A 26,179-nucleotide genomic window follows, 5' to 3' on the forward strand; every position below is an offset into this window, starting at 1 on the left:
CAAAAAGGCCTGCCTATGGCCCACGATTTCTGCCCTCACCTCTGTGGAAGTCATACTCTGGGTCCCTGTACTATGACATGGAGACCTGTGTTCTCAATAGCAACTGCTTCGACTGACCACAAAAATTCTGCACTGGCTGTTCCCTCTCTCTGGAATGCTCTTTCCTCAGCTGTTCACCTGAGTCGCTCTCACTTCCTTCAGGTCTGTGTTCACATATTCCCTACTGAGGCCTACCCCAAACACCCTACTTAAAATTGCTGCCCTCCTCTTACTACAGGACTTGTCTGCCTAAGTTACTTACCCAACTTTCCCTCAAAACACTATCTTCCAACCAGATTCTAACGGACTGGCATTGCCGAGTACACATCAGGCATTGGATACTCCTACCGAATTAGTAACAGAATACTCACGAAGACATATCCTTTATTTGGAATTCTCTAGATTTAGTTTTAATATAAAAGTTACTCTAGTTTTTGTTTGTCTTTTAAAGAACACTATCACATTCTAGAACAATATGCAGATTTTGGTGGGGGCATGCTGGGGATCAAACTCATAGCCTCACATACACCAAGTACAAATTCTACTACTGAGCCCCAGTCCAGTGAAGAAATATTTAAGTAGCACAGCACTTAAAAGGGAAAGGATAACCAGACAAGAGCATGGGAATCTGAACAGGATTGACAAGAAGACATAAGCTATATACAACTAAACTGCTTTAATCCTTCAAAGGTTTTCTGCCTGTCACAACTGAACAACAGAAAAAGGCCAGGAACAATAATCAACTTTAGTGTTACAGAAAAAGACAGTGCCTCTTTTGTAGTTTTTTTGTTTTGTTTTGTTTTGTTTTTTTAAACAACAACAACAAAAGGAACAAGAACAATGACACAGCCCCTTTTGGCACTCAGGCTCCCCACCCCCCCGCAAGCAACTGGCTGATCTGGAGAAACACAGGTTGAGATGATAGGTATTAAAGTAAAATACAACTAAACACTTGTTTAAGAGTTTTGCTGACTTTGCAGGTCTAAAGCTGGTAATCTGATCATCTATTTGGAGGGTAACAATACACAATGTAGCATCTATGGGAGAATCTTCTGAAAGTGGTGGCCACTATTAATACCCTATTATCTTGTTTTAAAGTCCTGTATCATTTTCATTGTTTAGTTTGGTTTTATTCTGATTTGTCTTGTTTGATTGTATTATATCTGATGGTATGGGCAGCTATTTCAAAGACAAGATACATTATGGTAGCCATTTTGGATTTATCTTGCTTTGAAGAACTGTATTACGTTCATTATTTTGCTTTTATTAGTTCTATAATGCTCTGTTTTGTTTGATTTTGCTGTCTGATAGTCCTTTTCCTTTTACTGGTACCGAGGATCAAACTCACAACTGCCTGCTTGCAAGGCAGGCGCTTATGCCACTGAGCTAAATCCCCAGCCCCCTTGCTGTCTGATAGTATGGGCAGCTATTTTGAAGACAAGAGACATTATGGTAGCCACTGCTGATTTTTCTATTATCTTCTTTTGAAATCCTGTATCACTTACACTGTTTTGTTTTAACTGGTCTTATTCTGTTTTATTTTGCTTGGTTTTATTCTCTTTAAAATAAAAAAGATGATACAGAATTTAAAAACAAATAATAGAATTATTAAAACTGGTTAAAGTATTGTGTACTGTTATCTTCAAAATAGTTTTCAGATTACTGGCTAGTACTATACTCCAAATGAACTACTTCTTTTCTGGACTAATCCAGAGAACTAACTTACTGGTAGACCCATCATGGGCAATGAAACACAGCTGATAAAATAAATTTTACTGTTTCAACCCCAGGTGTAGTGGCACATGTTGAACTCCAGCACTCCACAGAAGTAGAAGGAATGCAGCAAGTTCAAGGCCAGCCAGGCTATACAGTGAGTTCAAGGCCATCTTAAACTGCAGGCAAGACCTTGCCTCCAAAAAGAAAAACAGAAAAAGTTTTTTCTTTAACAAAAAGATTAATTTAAAATGGGTTATCTATGTGACATACATATTAGGAAAAAAATCCTATCTATAGTAACACTAACAAGCACATATATTAATAAAATCGAACCATAATAATACTAAGTGTATTTTTTTTTTTTTGAGGCAGGGTCTTACTATGCAATTCATGTTGGCCTTGAAATCACTCTGTAGCCCATGCTGGTCTCAAATTTGCAACGATCCTCCTGCCTCAGCCTCCCAAGTGCTGGGATTACACGTGTGTGCCACCATGTCCAGGTGAGAGTATCTTCTTAAAAGAACAATTCTACTGTAAACTGGTGGTAGGAGTTGAGTGAGGGTGAGGGGTAAAGTGGGATCCTACAAAAAAAGTTCTATGCTAAAGATATCTGAGTAACATGAGAATGTTCTCTAAAAAAGGGTGTCTTGGCCAGGCACAGTGGTGCATGCCTGTAATCCAAGAGCTACTCAGGAGGCTGAAGAAGGAGGGTCACAAGTTTAAGGCTAGCCTAAGCAAATTTGCGACTTTGTCTCAAAATCTAAGTCACAGGGCCAAAGATTTAGCTCAGCCTGTGTGGCTGGCGCAAGTCGCGAGTTTGATCCCTGGTACAAAAGAAATTTTTTTAAATAAAACATAAAAACTAAATTTTTAAAGGCTGAGGCTGTAACTCAGTGGTAAAGTGTCTAAGTACCATCACTAAAATAAAAAATTTTAAAACAAGAGTTCTGTTTCCTCACCTAACTCTCAGTCCAGAAACTATGCAACGTGATTTACATCAACAAACTCATGTGCCATAACCAGAACTCAGTCTAGGCTGAAAGACTGATGAGAGCAGGGAGACCCTTGAAACACCTGCTGCTTCCCTCACTCCCTTGTCACTCACAGACCAACTTTAAAAAGCACTGACAAAGCCAGTGCTGCAGTAACCTTCAAAGGCTTATTAGTCCTTTAGGTAACTGTGCGACTACTAGGAGGGGGAGGTAAAGTGTTTAAAAGAACAACCGGGGATGGAACTGAGTGGTAAAGTACTTGCATAGCATGCTCAAATTTCTGGATTAAACCTCCAGTACTTTAAAACAAAAATAAACAGCAAGAGAAGACATGGGGACAAAAAGAAAGAATAATAAAGACCACCGTAAGTATCATTAATGACAATCCTATGAGACTCACAGAAAATATTTTGCCAAAAATATCACCAATTATGGGGCTGGGGATTTAGCTCAGCGGCATAAGCGCCTGCCTTGCAAGCAGGCTGTCGTGAGTTCGATCCCCGGTACCGATAAAAAGGAAAAAGACAAAAAAAAAAAAAAAAAAAAAAAAAAAAAAAAAAAAAAAAAAATATATATATATATATATATATATATAAAACCAATTATGTCTTAGTAATTATCCTTTTGTAAAAAAGGTGTGTGTGTGTGTGTGTGTGTGTGTGTGTGTGTGTGTGTGTGGTACTGAGGACAGAAAACTGGACTTTATACATGCTAGACAAACACTCTAGCTCTAAGCTACATCCTCCAACAGTTAGCCAGGCTGGCCTTGAACTTCAGACCTTCCTGCTTCAGCCTCTCACATAGCTGACATTATTTATTTTATGTTTTAACAAATTCAAAGAAATTAATAATCACATGGCCCATATACCTAAGCAATGTAACAAAGATCTTTTAGATTTAGTTATTTCTGAATGTCTTAAATGTTCTTCCTTAAATACCTAAGCCTATTTTCCTAATGCAAATTCAAAAGAAAGCAGATCTCTGATGACTTGTGGCAGTGGGAATTAATAGAATTGTGGGGCGGCTGGAAAGATAAGAAGTATGAAATATAAATGACCTTTATTTTAAGAATGCAGGGAGAGACCCCCCCACTCTCATCCCCTGGGGTGTGGCATACATGTAGCTTAGGTTTGGTGTGGAGCCTGAGGGGCATTAGGGATGCACAGGTAGCCAGTTGGTATTCCTTTGGCGCCAGAGGTAAATTCCTAGGGGTGGGGAAGACAGAGCCATAAGTAAATTCTTAGGGGTGGTGGAGATGGAGCTCCTTGATTTTGCCTCTAAGGCTTTACCAGCTACAGTGTCCTGTCTGGGCCAAAACTCTTTCAGAAATTACCTGTAACCAGGCTCTGCACGTCGTTTTAGACCATGCCATAGGAGAAGACTGGGTGAATGTTCAACACCTCAGGGTAAAACCTGAGAAAACTTTGTTCTAGTTTTGTTTCTTTCTAAATTGCTGATATGCTTATGATCCTAGGTCTTGCCTATTTTTCTGAAAATACATCCTGTACAATTTCACATTGAGGGGCAGGGAGGAAGAATTTCTAATAAAAGGAACTAGGTTATGTAACTGGATTACATTTACTTCAGGTTTTACTGTAAGAGGATTCAAATCTAAGATTCTGAAAAAGAAGTTAAGATCAAATAAAACAGGTATAAAACTGCAATTCTTCTGTTTTCTCTATCTTAAAACTATAACCTAGGTAACACAAAACTATATAATTATCTGCTCTAAGATGTGAAGTCATAAGAAAAATGTTACATCTTATTAATAAAATAAACTAAATTTTTAAAAATTAGCCTTTTACTATGCAATGGTACTCAATAAAAAATTATAAGACAGAGAAAGAGTCAAGAAAATGTGGTTCATGATCAAGAGGAACCAGTCATTACACCAAACCCAGGAACAGTCAAGATACCCTAAGTATCGGACATATCAGACATGGAGCTTTAAATAACTAAAATAAAAGTTTTTAAATTTCATGGAAAAGACAATCATGTGTAAGCAGATGGGGAATTACAAGAGATGGAAATATAGAGACAAATGGAAATGAAGAAGTAAAAAATGATTATCAGAGAAGAAAAATGTAAATGACTCATAAACCAGGCTATGCCAATCAGAATACAAGATTCAATCCAAGAGAGGAGTAAAGAAAACCTAGGTCAAAAGAAATTAACTAAACAAACACAAAACCAAAAAAGGAACAGACTGTTAAGATATATCTGGAACAATACCAAATAGCCTAATGCACCTGTACCAGAATTCTGAAAGAACAGAGGGAGATCGAGCAGGACAAAGATAAGACTAGATAAGTACTGAAATCTTTTCAAAGTGATAAAAGACATTAATTCACAGACTCAAGAAGTTTAGGTAACCCAAACAGGATTAAATGTACAGAAAACAAAAGATAAAGAGCAAAGCCTGGATGTAAGCAGAGGGAAGCGCAATGACATGGGATAATGATTAGAGATGATGGGGAACTTCTGTGCATTAAACTAGAACGCAAGTAAGATCAGCTTTTAAATAATCTAAAACAAAACCCCTCTGCTGCCACTCAGCAGGAATTTTCACCGTTTAGTAGACATTAAACTAAGGGCAAAGTGAATCTCCCAGAAATTACCTAACTTGATATAAACCAGCAGTTTGCCCTTAAAAAGGAGGATTTGGGGAAGAAGGGGAAGAAGTTTCACTTATGCTAGATAAAAAAAATTCTATGTATGTATTATTCGACACAGTCCTGACAGCTTACACTATTACAACTTAAAATTGGTAAGAAGGTAGATTTTAAGTGTTTTAGCCCAAAACACACACACTCACTTTCTCTCTCTCCCTTCACTCTTAGGTCTTCTCTATCTCTCCCTCACCCTCTCTCTGCCCCTCTCCCCCAACTCTTCTGTCCTCCCTCTCCTCTCCCCTTCCCTCTCTTCCTTCCTCTCCCTCTGTCTCGTTGGCCCTCAGTATCCATATGGTCTTCATTCATAGATAAACCAACTCCAGATCAAAAACACTGGGGTGGAAGGATGTATCTGTACTGAACGTACACACTGTCCTTTTCATTATGCCCTAAGTACAGTATAACAACTATTTATATATTTATATTTTCAAATATCCTAAGTACTATAATCCATAGATGATTTAAAGTATACAGGAAGGGGCTGGGGATTTAGCTCAGCGGGATAAGCACCTGCCTTGCAAGCAGGCGGTCGTGAGTTCAATCCTTGGTACCGATAAAAATGAAAAAGACAAAAAAAAAAGTATACAGGAAGATATGTACAGGTTGCATAATCATTTTATATAATCATCCAGATTGTATAAAACAACAGTATTTATATTATATAATCCTTGGCTAGATTTTGGTACCCTCAGAAGTCCTGGAACCTATGTCTGGTGGATACAGATGATGACTGCAATTAAGGAAGCATGAGGAAACTTCAGGAGGTGATGGACATGATTATGCCTTGATGGCAGCAATAGTTTTATGGGTGATTATCCCCAAACTATCAAGATTAATAATATGGATAACTATTTCCTATCTAGTCATACCTCAAACAAAGCAAAATAAAAAGAGAATGGGACTTTAGTTTTATTATGTCCTATTATAGAGATCTATTTTTCCCTGATTTATAGTATCAAGACATTTTTCCAGATATCAAAAAGCATTCTGTGTCAAGCACAGCGGCACTCAGCTGTAATCCCAGCACTCTGAGAAGCCTGAGGCAGAAGGGTTGCAAGTTCAAGCACACCCTGTGCAATTTAGCAACTTAGTAAAACCCTATCTCCAAATTTAAAAACTTAAAGGGCTAGGGTTGCAGCTCAGCGTAAAGACCCTAGGTTCAAGCCCTAGTATCACAAAAAAAAAAAGTAATCTATTTGCTGTTTAAAATTTTTTTCAAAATCACTTCTAGAAAGTAACTTTTTCTTAGGCAAAACAAGTAAAAAATGAGTTAAAAATTAAAAAGGATTGCTATTTTAAAGACCCAGAGCTCCAAGAAAATCCTAATCTAAACCAAAACTTTATAGTTTATATAATACATAGACAATATTCCTCTTAAGTCTTTGAAAAGTAACTATTTGTATGCTTTATTCTATTATTTAGGAGTAAGTACTTATTAACAACATTAAGAGTTGAGTTAAAAGAATCAACCTGGACATAAATTACACGCTAGACATAAGGTAACATAGTACACAGCTGGGGAGTTAGCTGAGCAGCATAAGCGCCTGCCTGGCAAGCATGAGGTCATGAGTTTGATCTCCGATACCAAAAAATAAAAGGGGGAAGGACCTGGAGGGAACCAAAAGATAACACTGTACAAAAGTTAGGCCCAAATATTAACACAGGAAAAAGTCATTTTAATTATCCTGTCATAAAGATAGTCATTACTATCCTGCTGACACTCTAAGCGTGGTAGAAAATTATACCTCCATTAGACCAGCCAGGTAATACTTGGCTGGGGAAATTGAGTCACAGGTTTATTAGCTAAACTATGCCATCAGATTTCCTTAACCAAAACATACAGAAACTCTAAAATGCTAGCTACTTTAAAATGAAAGACGCTGGGCATGGTAGTGTGTGCCCATAATCCCTCCATAGGCTAAAGCAAGAGGATCAATGCAAATTTGAGGTCAGCCAGAAGTAGTTCAAGGCTGGCCCGAAATACATAGCAAGATCCTATCTTTAAAAAAAAAAAAAAAAAACACCTGAAAGATCACATGGCATATCCTGCCATAACTCTGTGGTCATTTTTGGCCCTGTGTATTCTACACAACTAAACCAAGAACACAATTCTTTTTTTTTTTTTTTTTTTTTTTTTTTTTTTTTTGGTACCTAGGGATCAAACTCACAACCTTGCACTCGCTAGGCAGGAGTTTATGCCACTGAGCTAAATCCCCAGCCCCCCAACCACAAGTCTTCTAACAGAAGGATAAAATTGGAGAAGTCACAGAAAAACATGAGGAAAGGGTATACCTTTCTGAAAAAGAAAAATGGTAGCCTTGGTTTGCTAGCTGTCTAATTTCAGCCTTGTAACACCATTCTGAACTTGATTTCCTGAACTCAAGTCTTTACTGACCAGATTCCTTGAGAGTTATAATTTTTCTACCTGAATTATTTAGCTGGAACACATAACCTTAAGGTCTAATATAGTTTTACTCCTATCAAAAAAACTTTCAGCTGGTAGTGGTGTCACAACCCTGTAATTCCAGCACTCTGGAAGGCTGAGGCAGGAAGACTACAGGCTTGAGACCAGCCCGGGCAAATTAGCAATTTAGCAAGACCCTATCTCCAAGTACAAATGGGCTGGGGATGTAGCTCAGTAGGAAAGCCTTGGGTTCAATCCTCCAGTACCGGAAGAAAATAAAAAATCAGTTTCCCAAGACAGGTTATCTTTCAAGTAAAATTACAAATTGAGAATTTTCATTTCTGATCATTCTCTCTCTAGGACTTCCCTCTGCCTTTGACTCTGTTCTCCTTTCTCCTTGAAAAAATGATCAGAGGCAACATCAGATGTACTCCTCCACCACCATTTGAATACTGAAAGGCCAATGATTCTTAACAGAAGATATGGAAGATATAATGCCTAACCTGCCACAATGCTAATTCCAGAATCTAAATGATCTAATTCCAAAGCAATTTAACAAAACATATGCAAGGTTATGGCGGGGGTAGGGGGGCAGTTACCCAAACTCAAGACCTGGCATTTGCCAGGCAGGCACTTGTGCCACTGAGCTGTATACCCAGCCCTAACATACACAAGTCATATACGTGGGTATATGTATTACAGCGATTCAAAATGTCAAAGCTGTGGTACAAAATACATAAGCAAGTTAAAACCACAGTGACTGCCAAACCACTGACTCTGCTGAGTGACACTATCATGTTGCCACTTATTGGTAACTTAGAAAAGCACACCAACACACACTGCCAGGCAGTCCAATAAACCATTCTTGTTTTTTTCTTCTTTTTTTAATTTTTTTTTTTTTTTTTTTTTTTTTTTTTTTTTTTTGAGACAAGACTTCACTACGCAGTTCAGACAGGCTCTGAACTCACTATATAGCCTAGGCTAGCCTCAAACTCACAGCAATCCTCCAGCTTCAGCCTCCCAAATGCTGGGATCACAGGCATACGCCACCACACCTGGCCTTAATACATCATTTTTACAGTGATGTAGCACAAAATTTTAAAGTGAAAGATCAACTTTAAAATAATTTGCATTATTTGGATATTTCTGGTGCATAATTTTTTATCTTTTTGCTGTAAGAGGAAACAGTCTAATTTCAACCTCTTTGGCATCTTAATTTCCCCCAAATGCAGATAACAAACTTTTACTATTTTATTTCACTTGGCAGGTCATATCTTAAGAAATAATGACAGAGGAAATGTTAATTTCAGGTGTAAATTATAATTTATACTACTGATACTTCTATAATATTTATCTCATTTACTTCCTATTATAGGAGGGAGGGGAAGAGTAAACCAAAACATAAATCACTAAGGGTTAATTTTCTTACACACAGATGGAGAGGAGCTATGACCAGGAATAAAAACAAACGCTGCCAGGTGTAATGGCACACACTTATGATCGCAGCACAAGGAGACAAAGAACAGACGGCAGAAGGTTCACTGTGAATTCAAGGCCAGCCTGTACTACATAGAAATCCTTCCTCAAACAACAACAAATAGAGATGCTGACTTTCAAAACACGCTAAAGAACAACAAAAATAAGGCAACATGTTATCTATCTCTAGTAACTTGAATTAAAATGACGAGAAGGGGCTGGGGATTTAGCTCAATGGCATAAGCACCTGCCTTGCAAGCAGGCGGTCATGAGTTCGATCCCCGGTACCGATTAAAATAAATAAATAAATAAAATAAAATGACAAGAAACTTGATAAAGTACACTAGAAACCTAAAGAAACACTTTAAGGTATTTCCTTTCAAGGTAAAGAAATACTTTTAGGGTTATCTGAAGACTCTAGAATGTATGTACGTGCTACATGTCATGAAACTTCATGTTTCTCAAATTGTTCACTTACAGATACAAAAAAGAGGTACTTAAAATTATGCTATGTGATTTCAAATTGTTTGATCAAATTATAACTTAAATCATAATATTTAACAGTCCACTTACCATGAAAATCTGCACCCAACTTTTTAGAAGCCATTTAGAACCTGAAAAGCAAAAAAATACATCTTAAGCACAAGACGCCTTCACAGAATATAAGCAAAATAAGGAAACAGACTTCAAAAGTTTCAGGTCTGACACATTCCTCGCTTCTTACTTCTAAATAACAAAAAAAGAAGACATAGTAAAGAAGAAATAAGTTTCTAAAGAAATTTTAAACAGTTCTTCAACCTGCATGTTCTGGAAAAAAAAAAAAACCTGAAGTACAGCACACTAGTCACTAACAATTTACACGCTCTCTACCTAAAGAAAAAAATTAGTGAGTATATATATCTTCCTGTTAGAAATAAATGCATCAGTGAGAAAAAGATCTCATTTTATTCAGTTAAAAAAATACAAACAGATCTCTAACTGCCCCTTAACAACTATTAAAATTGAACTTTCTTTTTTTTGTTTGTTTGTTTGTGAGACACAGTCTCGCTATGTAGTGCAAGCTGGCTTTGAACTACGTAGCGTAGGCTAACCTTGAACTCGTAACAATCCTCCCTCAGCCTTGAAATTTCTGAAATGGGGAATGAACAACATATAAACTTTGACCCATTTTAACTCTGGATAAAATTTTTAAAAGTGAAGAGAAACCACACATCTAGTTAACATGACCTTTGTACTTTCAGCCTTGGTGGAAAAGGGCATCCTTTCCTGCACACATAAAATAACACGAGCCCTTCAAACTAAATGTTTATTTCCCTGGATACAATGCTTACATCTTTAATTTACCTAAAACATAAGCAAAAAAGGTTAACTAAGTGAATTTATGATATAATGCCTATTAGCCTACATTATAAGCCATCATACTAAAAAAGATTTTTCTACTATAAGTTAAAAAAAAGTACAAATAACCATCTTGTAACAAAATAATAAAAACAATTAATGAAGCTGGCCATACAGTTCAGTGACGCAGTGTGTTATTAGAACTCAAGAGGTACTGCATTCAATATGGTGGGAGAGGGCATAGCATCTACACAGGACCTCTTTTCCAGAAAATAACAAGCTGATTTAAATTTACATAGGAAAACAAAGTAAACAAAATATTCGAAACAGTTCAGAAAAAGAACAAAGTTGGAGAGTTTACTACCTAATTTCAATATTTATATTACTCTACAGAAATTAAAAGTGTGGCAATGGCACATAGATAAATATTATATAGACAACACAACAAAGTACAGAAATACAGCAACTGACCTTCAACACAATGCATCAGCAGTTCGAAGAGGAATGTACAGTCTTTAAAACAAACCATGCTGCACTTTCACGAAAGAAGCCAACTTAGTATCTTACACCATCTAAAAACTAACTCAAGGAGATGTGAAGATCACGGCGTAGGCATTAGTTTCTTTGGATGATTAAAATGTGGTGAAATGTGAGTCTGCCAAAGACTACACCTTGATGAATATACTAAAAGCTACTGAACTGTATGCAGTGCAACCAAAAAACACAGAGGATTTTAAAAATGTGTTATTACAGTAAAAGCCACATTCCATTAATCCCCTCATGATATATGCCCTTGCTTTAAACACGCCTATCTCATTGTTTTTGCCACTTTTTGAAGCAGTTCTGGAAATTCTTTCTCTTTAGTTGTGCTATCATAGCTGCCTCCATGTCCTGAATTGATTCAAAACATCATCTGTCACAGTCACTTTGACTTTGAGGAAGGGTCTGTCAGACCAAGTGAATACTGTGGAGGACGACATATCTTAATGTTCTTGCAAACCTGCAGTTTGGTTAATCAGCACACAGTAGCAGTATTTACCCCATTTCTGATCACCTGATGAAGACCTGAAAGAGCTCTTCCAGAACTGTTTCAGAGTGTGACAAAACATGGGATAAGTGAGAAACAGTATTTTCCAGAACATAAATGGCAATGTCTTTTAAAGGGGAAAAAAGAACAAACACCAGTTAAGATTTCTTTCTCTGGGGGCTGGGGATTTAGCTCAGTGGTCTAAGTGCCTGCCTGGCAAGCACAAGATTGTGAGTTCAGTCCCCAGCACCAAAAAGAAAATTCTTTCTCTGGGCTGGGAATATAGCTCAATGGCACAGCACCTGCCTGACAAGCACAAGGTCCAGAGTTCAATTCCTGGTAGCCAAGAGAAAAAAAAGAAACAAAAAGAAAAATCTTACTGTAAATGCAAAGGCCCTAAATTTAATCCCCAGTACTAGAAAAACACAATAGTAATAGGTATTTATTCATTTATTTATGAGACAGGGTCTCACTCTTCAAACTGGCCTTGAACTCACTATGCACCTCCACAGCCTCAAACTCCCAGTGATCCTCCTGCTTTAGCCTCAAGTGCTGGGATTTACAGGCATGCACCACCATGCCCAGTGCTGTTTTACTTTATTAATAACTTAAGATATTAGCAGTAACAAAGAGATAATAGTTATGAATTGACCCAATATTTAATATCACTACTCATAAAACAAGAACTGTAAAGAAATAAGAACTAAGCAGAAATGTTGGAGACCGCTACGAAGTGGCTCTGAGTAGGATTTAAAATTAACAACTTGGCTTTCTATGTTTATCTGTGTGTCTGTCCTAGGCCCCTTGCCTGGCGATGGGAGCTGTTTCACAGTAAGTGAACCTCTATGAATCACTGGTCCTGGTTGAGGCCTGTAGTGGCCTGTGAGGTCAGAGATACCTCAAAGGGCAAGATAAGGCCACAGATGAGGACACCTGGCTCAAACATCAAATAAGAAGATAAAGACTGCAGCTGCAGGTATCTCACTCCTACTATAAATGTCATCCTGGAGATAAGATGGTTCCCCTTACTTGGCATAATTTACTACTTGGAGAAGTCTTTGAAGTGACTTCCAAGGTCCTGCTCATTTCCCTCGCTTTCCTCAGTATCCCCACTCTTTCTTTGGACCTAATAAATAGGGGTAGTCCAGAGAAACACTTTGACTCATGATAGCCAAAGAATCGAGAACTCTGCTAGAGGGTTTTGACCCTCCTGGAGCCCTAAAATCATACCACTTGTCTCCTTTATATTAGCCTTCATGTACACTCCTTTGGGAGATTGGGGATTTAGGTCAGAACCTGATACAGAAATACAAATTAGTAAGATAGGTATTATTTTATAGCATGTCAAACCTTTTGAAATATCCATAGCACACTTTACAAAACTTGATTTAAACATCTCACAAAGAAAACCACAATAAATTTCTAAAATCAGAATTAGCGCAGTATAAAAACAAAAATAAACATCAAAACACAAAAGTACCAACAGTTGACTTTTTGTTGTGGTTCTATGTATTCAACCCTCAAATCATGCAAGTAGGCAAGCACTCCACTGCTGACCTACATCCCCAGTCTGCATGTATCTGAATTTTTAAATTGTCTCATAAAGAATCCATGGAATCCGTGGTGCATACCTGTAATGTCAGCACTTAAGAGGCTGAGTCAGCAAGTTCAAGACCAGCCTGGGCTACAAAATGAGCTCAAGACTAGCCTAAACTGCATAGTGAGACCCTGGCTCAAAAAGACAAACATAAATAAAGAATTCATGGATTAAAGAAGTAGCCAAAACAAAACTGTAAAAGATAATGACAATGAAAACATTCCACTTGAGAAACAACACACAGCCAAAACAGCTTAGAAGAAAATTCACAACATATATCCCAGAGACTTTGAATAAAAATTAGTAAAACATAAGACTAAAAATATGCAGGAGAGATTCAAACAGAAAATGATTAAAAATCAGAAAAAAAAAAACAGATCTACTAATAAAAAATTCACGACAGACATGGTGGTACACTCCTGTAATCTCCAGGCTCTGGAGGTTAAAGCAGAAGGATCACAAATGCAAGCCCAGCCCAAGCAACCTGGCAATTTAGCAAAAAATGACTCAAAATTTAAATTAAAAAAAAAAAGAATTGGTGGAGGGTAGGGGAGCGGGAAACATAGCTCAGTGTAAGGGCCTGAGTGTAATTCCCCAGTAACATAAAATACATAAAGAAGATACAGCACTTAAAACTGTACTATACTTGTACATAAATAGAAAGATTGGTGGAACAGAATGGAAATGCCTAAAATCATTCCAAATATGAAAATCTAGACCAGGCATGTTAAAGCACACCTATAGGGGCTGGGGATTTAGCTCAGTGGCATAAGCACCTGCCTTGCAAGCAGGCGGTTGTGAGTTCGATCCCCGGTACCGATAAAAATGAAAAGGACAAAAAAAAAAAAAAAAGCACACCTATAATCCCAGCACTCAGGAGGCTGAGGTAGGAGGATTACTGTGAATTTAGGGCCACCCTGAACTGCACAGTGAAACCCTGTCTGTCTTAAAAAAGAACAAGAGGTTAATAAAAAAAAAAGATTTGGCCTATTAAAACTTAGAAAATAAAGTCAAGATGCTTTAATGGATAAACTTTCTCACTACCTAAATTATACCTAACTTCAAACGAGGTTTTATCAATCATAAGGTATACTTCAAAAAGAATCTATATAAGATTATTTCACACAGTACAGTAAAAATTGATTATAGTTGAACTTCAGAAGTGACAGTGTATACAAAGATAACACAGTAAAAACAGTGAAAGCAAATTTCTGACCTAATCTGAGTTCGTAAAAACTGCAGTTAAGAACTTCAGCTAATATCCTTATAGGTCAAGAAAACTCCAAGCACACATTCCTCAACTCTGGGTTCTTCTTAATTCTCCAACCACACCTAGTAGTATACTGTCCAATCCTTCCCAGCAGTGGTCGTCATGCCCTTTTCCCTCCAAATTTTCTGAAAATTTAATTGACAATCCTATAATAAGTCTAATGTGTAAAATTTATAAATCACATGTTAATTTTAACTAGTATTAGGATAACTAATTCTAATATGCAATTCGGAAATATGATTAAAGCAATAACCCTCAACTGCAATAACAATGCTCGCAGTTGTTACCAGTAACTAGTCTGATATGATAAATCCTGTGAGATTAACTACCACATGAAAAGGAAAGTACTAGGTGAAAGTTAGAATGGGCGTCAGGCACAGTGGTGTACACCTCTGATCTCAGCACTGTGTGAGGCTGAGACAAGAGGATTCCAAGTTCCAGCCCAAAAAATAAAAAGGGCCAAGGATGCAACTCTAAGAAAAGGCTCTGGGATTCAATCTCTAATACCACCAAAAAAAAAAAAAAATCAGAATAGGGAATTAAGACATAAAATCACTGGCTAATTAGAAATTTCAAAACATTATCTTAACCAATGTATTATAACTCATTTAACGTTTTCTTCAGTGTAATTTACAAGCTAGTAAAAGTTCAGTGTTCCCAAGAGGAAATCTGACCTCCAACCTATCAATTTTTCTAACTGCAAAAAAAAACAATTTCAAAAAACTTTTGAACCAAAACTGTCATCTCCTCCACAAATCTGTCAAAATCACAATATAACTGTGGCTGTAACTCAGTGCTAGAGCACTTTGTCCAGCATTCATATTATCCTAGAGTCAATCCCATTACCCCTACCAAAAGAAAAGAGAAAAAGAAAAGAAAAAAAAAAAAAAATATATATATATATATATATACATACATACACATACATACACACCTACACACATATTTATCTATTTCCCATCACAACTTATATCACAAGACAAGAAAAACAAGACCATCTCGGAATCCTGGGCACTTAAAAGATCAGGATTCTAGTCTTGGTTCTTAATTTGGGATGATTATAAAACAGATAAAACGAGTCAGTTGTAATGACACATAACATATCCATTAATACCAGTATTTTTTAAGGCTGAGACAGGAGAACTCCAAGTTCAAAAGCCAGCCTGGGTAGTTTAGCAATTTAGCAAAAGCCTGTCTTTAAAAATTAAAAAAGGCCAGAAATGGGGGCACACATCTGTAATATCAACACTTGGGAGGCTGAGGCAGAAAGACTGCTACAAATTCAAGGCCAACCTGAACTACACAGCAAGACCTTGTCTCAAAAAAAAAAGAAAAAAAAATCCTGGGTTTGATACCTACCATGACCAAGAAAATGAAAAAAAAGCATATATCAACTAGAAAGTGCTCAAACACTTGTTGAATTAATTTTTCAGTATAATTACAATTTCTCTATATGATCTTTATTTTCAATGTGGTAGATTACATTCCTACATTCCTAAAGTCTTAAGAATCATCCATTAGAATACTAACAGGGCATGGTGGAATACACACACACACCTGTAATCCCAGCAGAGGAAAGAGGGCTGCCAGGTCAAATATCACCTGGGGAACCAAGCAAGACTTCGTCTCAAAAATAAAAAATAAGGGCTCTGGATATAGCTCAGTGGCGCAGTACCTGCCTGGCAAGTGTGAGGTCCTGAGTTTGATTTTTGGTACCAAAAACAAGAACAGAATATCAGACAAGTGTTGCCTTTCCTTTCTCCCCCAGTGCTGGGATTGAATCCATGGCCTCATATATGCTAGGCAAATGCTCTACCTCGGAGCCACATCCCACCCCTCTCTGCTTCATTTTGAGACAGTCTAGCTAAATTGCCCAGGTTGGCCTTTAACCTGCTATCTTCCTTCCTTAGTCTCTCCAGTAGCTGGAAATACAGGTGCACACAACCAACCGGGCTTCTTAATTTTTAATAGCACTAAACAAATGCTAATCCAGTGACTCAGACACTGACTAGCTGAAATGATGGTCATATCTTTCGCATCTTCCATAGCAAATCACTTTTACTGCCATTTATTTATACTAACAGCTCATTTTGGTAACAAAAAGCTATTCACAGGTAGAGAAACCCAAAGTCAGCAGCCAAAAGCATATCACTGTTTTTGTTTCGCAGTGCCAGGGATCAAACTCTGGACCCCTGCACATGCTAGGCAAGCACTCTACCGCTGAACTGTGCATTAAAGTGCACTCTTCCTGCCTGCCAAGTCGAAGGCATGGATCACATCACAACCAAGTTTTAAAAGTTCTTATTTACTCCATAACACTTTGCCATGTGGCCACAAATCATGTGATTCAGAAACAATCTAATGTACATGTTCAAATCTGGTTCTGTAAACTCGTTAAAATTTTGTCTCCCTATGTACTTTAATCCATACTCCTAAAACTACACATCTCTATGTACCCCCATAATAGGTATAATTTTGCAGCATCTAATATACCATCTTTAAAACAAAAATTCAGAGTTTTTGGGGGTTTTTTTTGTTGTTGTTGTTTGTTTTTTGTTTTTTTGAGAGAGTCTCACTATATATATATGCTACGTCACCTGCCAAAGCACTGGGATTACATCCAGGAGCCACCCAAGCTATCCTGTGTATTTGTTTTTTATCGTCATAGCATGGTTTTAATATTGTACAAGTGCTTTGATATCTGTATCCAACAATACTGCATGGTACCATCTACATTTTTAATTGTTTTGTTTTGTATTTGTGGTACTGGGGACTGAACCTACAATCTGAACTTTGAGCTTTTTTTTTTTTTTTTTTTTTTTTTTTTGGTCTTTTTGAGATAGGGCCTCCCTATGCAGTTAGGCTGGCCTTGAGCCTTGGCCCAGGGTGTTCTTGAACTTGCAATAATCCTCTTGCCTCAGCCTCCTGAGTGCTGCAATTATAGGCATGTACCACCACACCTGGCTCCCATTTTTGTTTTTATTTTTTGAGTCACTGAATTGATACACTGACCAGTCTGGGCTCAAACTCATAATCCTCTTTCTTCGACCTCCCAAATGCTAGGGTTTTCAGGGAGGGCTTTTCGGATGAGGGTTACTAGGGTTAAACATAGAACCTCACATTGAGCTACATCCCCACCTCTTTTTGAGACAGGGTCTCACTAAATTATCCACACTGGCCCAAACTTGGGATAGTCCTGCCTCAGCCTCCAGAATAGCTGGAATGACAGGGAAACATCACCAAACCTTTGCACACTTGTACGTATTTAATAACCTTAAACTAATTTTATAACTGGAATAAATATAAAACTATGCTTTCTCTTACGACTTTTTTTTTAGAATAGGAATTAAACTTTGGATGTAATCTGTCCAACGAAAAGAACAAACAAATCACGATACATTTATACAATGAATTATTACACAGAAATGACAATGAATGAACTGATGTGTAAAATAACCAAGGAATCTTAGAAACAATGCTGTGCTTGAAAAAAAAAAAATCACAGAAGACCATATATGGTTTAACATTTTTATAAACTCACAATTAAGCCAAACTAAACATTTTGTTTAGAAGTACACAGTACATGCTTTATAAAAGAAAAAAATAATAAAATAAAACAAAATAAAATGATAGAATAAACCCCATATGAGGTAAAGGGATGACACAGGTAAGGAACATGCCAGCCTGAGCTACATAATGAGTTCAAGACCAGCCTGGAATACACACTGAGACCATGTCTCAAATATTAACCTTCAAAAAATAAAAGAGCCACTCTATTCTTTGGCAAAATGATTGACTTTAAGGTTAGCACCAATCTGAAAGATCTCTGATGATCAAAAGTGAAATAACTTAAGTAACAAAGTAATACGGAATTTTAGCCCTATACTCGAGTACACACTGGTTTATCATGTAATACTAATATGAAATGAGAAAGGTACCTTTCCTAAGCAAAAAGTACTTGACAAACTAAAACTGGGGCCCAATCTACAAAATATCTGACCAGTTTCCTCCAAAAGTGTTGAAGTATGAAAAGCAACAAGCCTACAAACTGCCATAGACTAGGAGAAACTCAGAAAACTTGGCAGCTGAACATAATTTAGTTGTCCAAGACTGGATCTTAAAACAGAAAAAGAACATCAGTATAAAAAATGGGGGAGAAAGGCATGGTGATGCACGCCTGTAATGCCAGCACTAGGGAGGCTGAGGCAGGAGGATCGCTGAGAGTTTGAGGCTAGCTTGGGCTATAAAGTGAGCTCAAGGTCAGCCTGAACTACACAACAAGACTCTATTTCAAAAAGACCAAAAAAGAAAGAAAGAAAACAATGAATTTTGCAATTTAGCCAAGTACTATCTACCAACGATGATTTTTCAGTTTTAGTACAGATCTTGTACCAACAGGTTTATCTGAAATATATGGGGCCAAAAAGTGTTTTCAATTTCTACGTGTTCAGGGGTTTTTGGTTTTTGATTTTAGAATATTTGCACAGACTTACCAGCTGAACATCCCTAATCCAAAAGCCCAAGATACAAAATGCTCCAAAACAAAGTGCTAAAACTTTGAACATCACACAATTGTGTCAGATTCCACAGTACAGCCTGCAACCCCACCCAATCACACAGATTCAGCTCCAGATCCACCCAACCAGGTAACCAGCCAACAACCACACTCACGTCAAAGTACACCCAGAGCCCTACTGAGGCAGAGGGTGCAGCCTGTGGTATCACCCAAAACGCATAACATGGTAAACTATTACCAATTCAAACTTGCATTATAAAAAATTTAGGATAGGGCTGGGGATTTAGCTCAGAAGTGTGAGCGCCTGCCTGGCAAGCACAAGGTTGTGAGTTTGATCCCTGGTACCAAAAAAAAAAAATTTAGGATGTTAAATTTACTCCCCACTAAGTACATACCCAAGAAGTACGCATATACATGCTGGATCTGGTGGCACTTGTAATATTCCACAACTCGAGACTGAGGCAGGAAGATGACCACAAATTGAAGGCCAGCCCATGCTACATACGAAGACCATGTGACAAACATACTCAAAAGAATATTCAAGAGAAAATAACATAAATCACAGAAAACTGTACACAGAGTGAAAAAAATCCCAAATTCCACCAACTAGTGAACATATTAATATGTTATAAGCATAAAATGAAATAGTATGTGATAATAAAAAGCGGCATAAAAGCCGGATGCAGTGGTACACACCTGTTATTCCAGTACTGGGGAGGCTGAGGCAGGAAGATCACAGCAAATTTAAGGCCAACCTGGACTACACAGGGAGTTCAAGGCCAGCCTATACTAGAAAGCAAGACCCTGTCTCAAAAATAACAAAACAGAGGTGCTGGGGGTTTAGCTCAATAATGTAAGTACCTGCATGGCAGGCACAAGGTTGTGAGTTCAATCCCTAGTACTAAAAAAAATTAAAATAAAGTAAAATAAAAATAACAAAACAGCTGTGTGTGGTGGTACACTTCTATAATCCTAGCACTTAAGAGGCTGAAGCAAAAGGATCGTTGCAAGTTCAAGAAGCCTGGGCTACAAAGTGAGCTCAACACCAGCCTGAACTGCATAGCCAGACCCTGTCTCAAAAACATAACAACAAAAAAATGGCATGGGGCTACAGATGAAGCACAGCTAAAGTGCTTGCCTTGCATATATGAGGTCCTGGGTTCAATCCCCAAGAATACCAAGAAAAGGGAAAAAAGAAAAGAGAGAAAAGGGAAGGGAAGGGAAAACAGAAAAGAATTAGTGTGACAAGCTAAAAGAAAAAACGTATGTATATGTGTATGTACACGTACATAAAAAGTAGTTATACTGCCCATTTCTCAGAGTTCGCTGAAGTGAAAGAATTGTGCTGGTAGTGTTTGGACAATTGAAGGCAGGTGTCTTGTACTCTGAGTGAATGATTTGGGGATGACAATGCACAATGTACGTACCATTGTTGCCCCTGATTAACATGCTTTGAAATTTTTAGGTTTTTCCTCTTCCTGTTTTTCTTTCTTTTTATGTTTGAATAAAATGGATTTGGAAAAAAAAAAAAGAAAGAAAAGGGAAAAGAGAAAAGGAGGGGAGAGAAAAGGAAAGGAAAAGTAGAAAGGTAAAAAGGAAAGGAAAAAGGAAAAGGAAAAGGGGAGGGGAGGCAAATGAAGAAAGGAAAGGGTACAGTTGAGCCTTGAAAACATTATGTTAGGGCCCGGGATTTAGCTCAGCAGCATACGCACCAGCCTTGCAAGCGCGTGGTCATGAGTTCGATCCCAGTACCAAAAAATAAATTGTTTTTAAATAAACATTATGTTAAATGAAAGAAACTAGTCAGAAAATACTATATGTGTTTTTAATCAAGGGAAATGTCTATAGAAAGCAAATTCAGAGACAAAAATAGGTTAGTGCCCGCCCTAGTAGCAGGAGCGATGAAGACTGAGTGCCCCGGGCATATGGTTCCTGTTTGAGTGTTGGAAATGTTCTAGAATTGGACTGTAGTAATGGTTCACAACTATAAAAAAATACTAAAAATCATTGAATTATATCCTTTAAATGCACGAACACAGTATGGCAAACATATTTTAGGGAAGCAATTATTTAGCCAAGCATGGTGGTGCACACCTGCATTCCGCCACTCTGGGAGGCTGTCACAAATTCAATCCTAGCCCAGAAAACTTAACGATGAAAACAAACTGAACAAAGGCCCTAGTTCAATCATTAGTAAAATTAATTAATTAAAATAATGGCTGGATGTCACTCAGTGTGAAGGCCTCTGGTTTAACCCCTAGTACATTTACAAAAAAAAAGTAAACTGTTTAAAAAAATTTTTCAGCCCTAAATACAAAAGGAAAGATGTGCTGTAATAAAAAGTACGTTAAGCTCAGTATCAATCATTTCAAGCAGCTCCCAAACCTGTCTTAATTGAAGTTAAAAGGAAACGGAGACAATGAAAGTAAAAAGCTAAAACCTCTAAGAGCTGAATAAGTAACATAAGCTTGAAGCTGAAAGAGCTAACAAGCAAAATACACCGGTAAACCCTGAAATCTATACATCATGGAAACAAGGATCATCATCAGATTTTAAAAGACCAGAATTCTGATTGTCTGATTTTCAGACAGAAAGTGGCTATCACCAGGAAAAAAGCATAATAATGTTAAAGCATAATAAACCACAAAATTAATCTAAAATAGCAGCTATGTGGGAGCAGCAGTAAGCAAATAGAGCAATAAAATACACCTGGTCTGAGGTAACTGCTAACATACAATACAAAGGTAAATCTAGAACTGAAATTCCAAATGGCCCAAATACAGAAGGGAGAAGAGAGAAGAGGAATTAAACAAGACTATCTTATGGAAGAAGGATAGACACTAGAGATCACATTATACTGCAAACAGTATTAAAATCTTAAAAGATAACCACCAGAAAAAAAAAAAGAAACATGATGAGGAACTTCCAAATTACTATAGCAAAGGAGTCAAATACAGCTGGAGCTGGCAGTGCACACACGCTTTCCCAGCTACTTTAGCGGCTGAGGCAGCACTGTGAATTCCAGGGCAATGCCCTGTCCCAAAATAAAATAAAATTTTTAAAAAAGGCTGAGTATGTAACTGGGCGTGAAGGCCCTGAGTTCAACTGGGGAAGGGGGGCCCTCCCAAATTGGAAAGATTCCATTCTTACAACTGAGGGGAGAAATGCAGAAACAGTGTAAACCCCACCCAGAATAAAATGCAGCCACACCACAAGACAGTAAACCCAGCCTCATCTTGCATTCTCCAATAGTTTTTGCTTTTTGGGACAGGGTCTCACTACACAGTAAAGGAGGCTGGCCTCAAACTCCAGTGATGCTCTTGCCTCAAACCCCCAAAGTATTACAGGCATGTGTGCCATGCCCCACTACAACAGAGTATTTTAAAGGAGGCTAGAAACAAGAGTATGCGCCAGCCAGTAGCAACCAAAAAAAGTGGGGAGTGAAAGGCAGCTAAAGACTGAGCTCAGCATTCCAACCTCCAGCTCTGTTGGTCTCCTATTTGCCCACTTAGTCCATTTTCCATTGCTTTAAAGTAAATGCCTGAAGCTGAGTAATAAAGCAAAGACAGTTGGGTGCAGCAGCAAGCGTCTGTTGCTGCAGCTTCTGGGGAGGCTCACATGGGATCATTCGGGCCTAGGAGTTTCAACACCAACCTGGAGAAGGTAATGGAACCCTGTCTCCAGGAAAGAAATAAAAAAAAAACGAAAATCTTATTTGGTTCACAATTTTAGAGGCTGAAAATCCAAACAACATTATACCAGCTCTGGTAAGGAATGCACAGTGCATGACATCATGACAGAAGAACAGGGAGATGGAAATTATGGTGAGACAGAACGCTGGAGAGAAGCCGAACTCACTGTTTCATAAAAGACAGTCTCCTCTCACAGGAATGATCACTACTTAATCCCTGACAAGAGCAATACTCCATGACTCAAGACCCACCCCCCACCCCCACCTCCAGACTACACTTCTTGTTTTTTGTGTTTGAGTGTGAAGATTTGAGATAAGAGTCTCACTCTGTAAACTATGTAGCCCAAAGGGGCTGCAATCCTCCTGTCTCAGGCCCCAAAGTGCTGAGGTTCTATTGTATGTTAGCAGTTACCTCGGACCAGGTGTGCACCACCGCACCCAGCTCTAGGCTCCACTTTTATAAAGGTTCTTCAGCCTCTCTATCTCCACACATCAAGAGCAATGGTCTAATCTAATACATCTAGTACTACTTTGGAGAATGAAGCACATCAAAACCACAGCACCATCAAATCTATTGCTAACCATAATGTTCAATTATACTGTTCTTTAATGAGGGAGATTCTAGTTTTTTTTCCCCCAGTTACCAGGAATTGAACTCAGGACCTTACACTTGCCGGCACCACTGTGCCACTGAGCTATATCCCCAACACAGACATTCTAAATTATGGTAGTTATGTAAGAATTCCCAAATATCTATAAGACATCTTTCACAAATGCCAAGGGTATACTGTACATGACTATACAATATGTATTTAGAGCATACTTAAAGTCTTGTGGATGTTTTGTGTTTGAATGTGATCCTTGCCAGGATCAAAAAACACATTCATCCCCTTAGAAAAACAATTCTGAAGTCAAAATAGTTCCTGGTCTTCTTATAAACTATTACAAGCAGCTTTAATATACAGAATGAAAAAATCAAAGGTCACCAAGACTGCCTGATATAACTTGAGATTAGGGTTTATAGTGATATAAGACTTAAACCCGAGGAACTGAGCAGAGTTTAAAGAAAAAAATTTTAAGAACAAATTGAGTGGCACAAGCCTTTAATCCCAATGCTTAGGAGGTTGAGGAAAGAGGATCAGAAGTTCAAGTCTTGCCTGGGCTACTTAGCAAGACATTGTCTCAAAAGTTCAGCTGTGTGTGGTGGCACACTCCTGTAATCCCAGCACTTGGGAGGTTGAGGCAGGAGGACTGTTTGCAAGTTCGAGACCAGCCTGGGCCCAAGGCCAATCTGAACTGCATAGCAAGACCCTGACTCAACAAGACAAAGAAAAAAAAAGTTCAACAGGCTAAACCAGGAAGATAAGCGATCAAGCCCAGCCTGGCCAATTTTCTGACTTTGCCCGTGCCCCAAAATAAATTCAAAAAGGGCCAGGGATCCAGCTCAATGGTAAAGTCCTAGGTTCAATCACCAACAAGGCAGAAAAAAGTAAGTAAGTGAGAAGGAAGGGGAGGATTTAGTTCAGGAAGCAGGATTTAGTTCAGTGGCACAATGCTTGCCTGACAAGCATCACACCCTGAGTTCAATTCCCAACATCCCCCCAAAAAAAGGTTAAAAAAAAAAAGTTCATTTTGCTCAAAGCAATAGCACATCTTTAGTTCCACCCTGCTACTTAGGGGGCTGAGGCAGGAAGATCACCTGAATCCAGGAGTACAAGGCCAGTCAGTATAACACAATGATATGTACCCTCCACCTCAAATAAAAGGGTTTAAAAAAAAAAAAAGCTGAGTGTCATGCTCATGCCTATAACCCCAGCTCTTTTTCTTTCCTTTTTTCCTCAGTGCTGGGGAACCAAACTCAAGGTCTTACACATGCTAGGTAGGCAAACTCTATATAAATTCTCAGCTGGAGCTGGGTATGGTGAAACACATGCATAAATCCCAGCACTCTGAGAGGCCTAGGCAGGAGGATCACAAATCTGAGGTCATCGTGGGCAACTTAAAGAGACTTTATCAAGATCCTATCTCAAAGGCTGGGGATTTAGCTCAGCGGCATAAGCGCCTGCCTTGCAAGCCTGTAGTCGTGAGTTCGATCCCTAGTACCGGTAAAAATACAAAAAAAAAAAAAAAAGATCCTATCTCAAAGCAAAAATATAAAAAAGGGCTGGGAATTTAGCCCAGTGTAAGGCTCTGGGTTCAAGCCCTAAAACACCAAAAAATAATAATAATAATAATAAAAAGAATCTTAATCAGAAAGAGAAAAATCCAAAATAAAAAGACTCAAATACACATTTCACAGAAGCACAAATAGCCAAGGAACATATGAAAACATGCTTAGCACAAAGTATTTTAAACACACCTTATTAAAAAATATTTTTTGTAAGCCAGGTGCGGTGGCATCCAACAATAAAGCTGGAATCAAAGCAGTTCACTGAAATTTAGGTACTTACAATATCATCAGCACTCTACAGGAAATCAATACCTGAATATTTTGTACCTCACAAAAAAAATTAGGAAAACTGGGATAGTAGAACGTTTTTTTTTTTTACAGTATATTGCTGAGTCAGGTTGGGTTCATTTTGATATTGCTGAGTCAGGCTGGACCAAATTAAGGGTCAAATTTTGTATCTGGCAGTAATTTGTATATGTTCTCCAAATGCTGGGCTGGTCATTATCAGTTGCTTAATGCTTACCATATACTTCCACTGTTTTGAGTCACTGAATTGGCTCACAGTAGCTGTGAATCATGTGGTTACTGAGTCAAGCATCATGAGCCAACAGTATGTACTTCAGTTGTTTCACTTCCTCCCCAATACCTGATACCATGAGACTTTTCCCTTTTTTTGAGGGAGAGGGGTTGAGACACAGTTTCTCAACTGTGAGAATGCAGTTCAGGCTGGCCTTGAACTTAACACACAGCCCAGGCTGACCTGGAATTCAAGGCAATGCTCCCGCCTCAGCCTCGTAAGTGCTGGGATACAGGTAAGCGCTCTAGAATAATGTTTTAAAATAACATTACTCTAAAATCAGTGCATTTGGCCAGTCTCATGGCACACACATATAATCCCACTTACTCAGGAGGCTGAAGCAGGATAATTATAAACTCTAAAACCGGGGCTGGGGATTTAGCTCAGCGGCATAAGCACCTGTCTTGCAAGCAGACAGTCGTGGGTTCAATCCCCGGTACCGATAAAAAGGAAAAAGACAAAAATAAAATAAAATAAAATAAACTCTAAAACCTAAATCCCTAGGATGAATGTAATCACATGCTAATAAAAAGATGTTTTAACAAAACCCTACCCAAAATAAAAATAAACCAGGCATAGTGGTACACAACTGTAATCTCAGTAATCTAGGAGGCTGAGGCAGGATTGCAAACTAGAGCCTGGCCTACTTAATTTAGCAGGACTATGTCTCAAAATAAAAATACAAAAGGGCTGG

General features: G+C 38.1%; 1 protein-coding gene across 6 annotated transcripts in view; it reads right to left on the minus strand.

Moving 5' to 3' along the window:
• Ubap1 (ubiquitin associated protein 1) overlaps window positions 1-26,179 on the minus strand; it is a 49,483-nt gene that overhangs the window by 19,876 nt on the left and 3,428 nt on the right. For all 6 annotated transcript variants that reach the window (XM_023565494.2, XM_005004058.4, XM_063226384.1 and 3 more), the window contains one exon: window positions 9,873-9,913. In XM_023565494.2, the coding sequence (XP_023421262.1) occupies window positions 9,873-9,906 (34 nt within the window). In that variant the 5' untranslated portion in view covers window positions 9,907-9,913. The remainder of the gene's footprint in view (window positions 1-9,872; window positions 9,914-26,179) is intronic.

Source organism: Cavia porcellus, unplaced genomic scaffold (genome assembly GCF_034190915.1).
Source record: "Cavia porcellus strain 051 isolate PalLab524CR breed Dunkin Hartley unplaced genomic scaffold, mCavPor4.1 scaffold_1, whole genome shotgun sequence".
Lineage (NCBI taxonomy): Eukaryota > Metazoa > Chordata > Mammalia > Rodentia > Caviidae > Cavia > Cavia porcellus.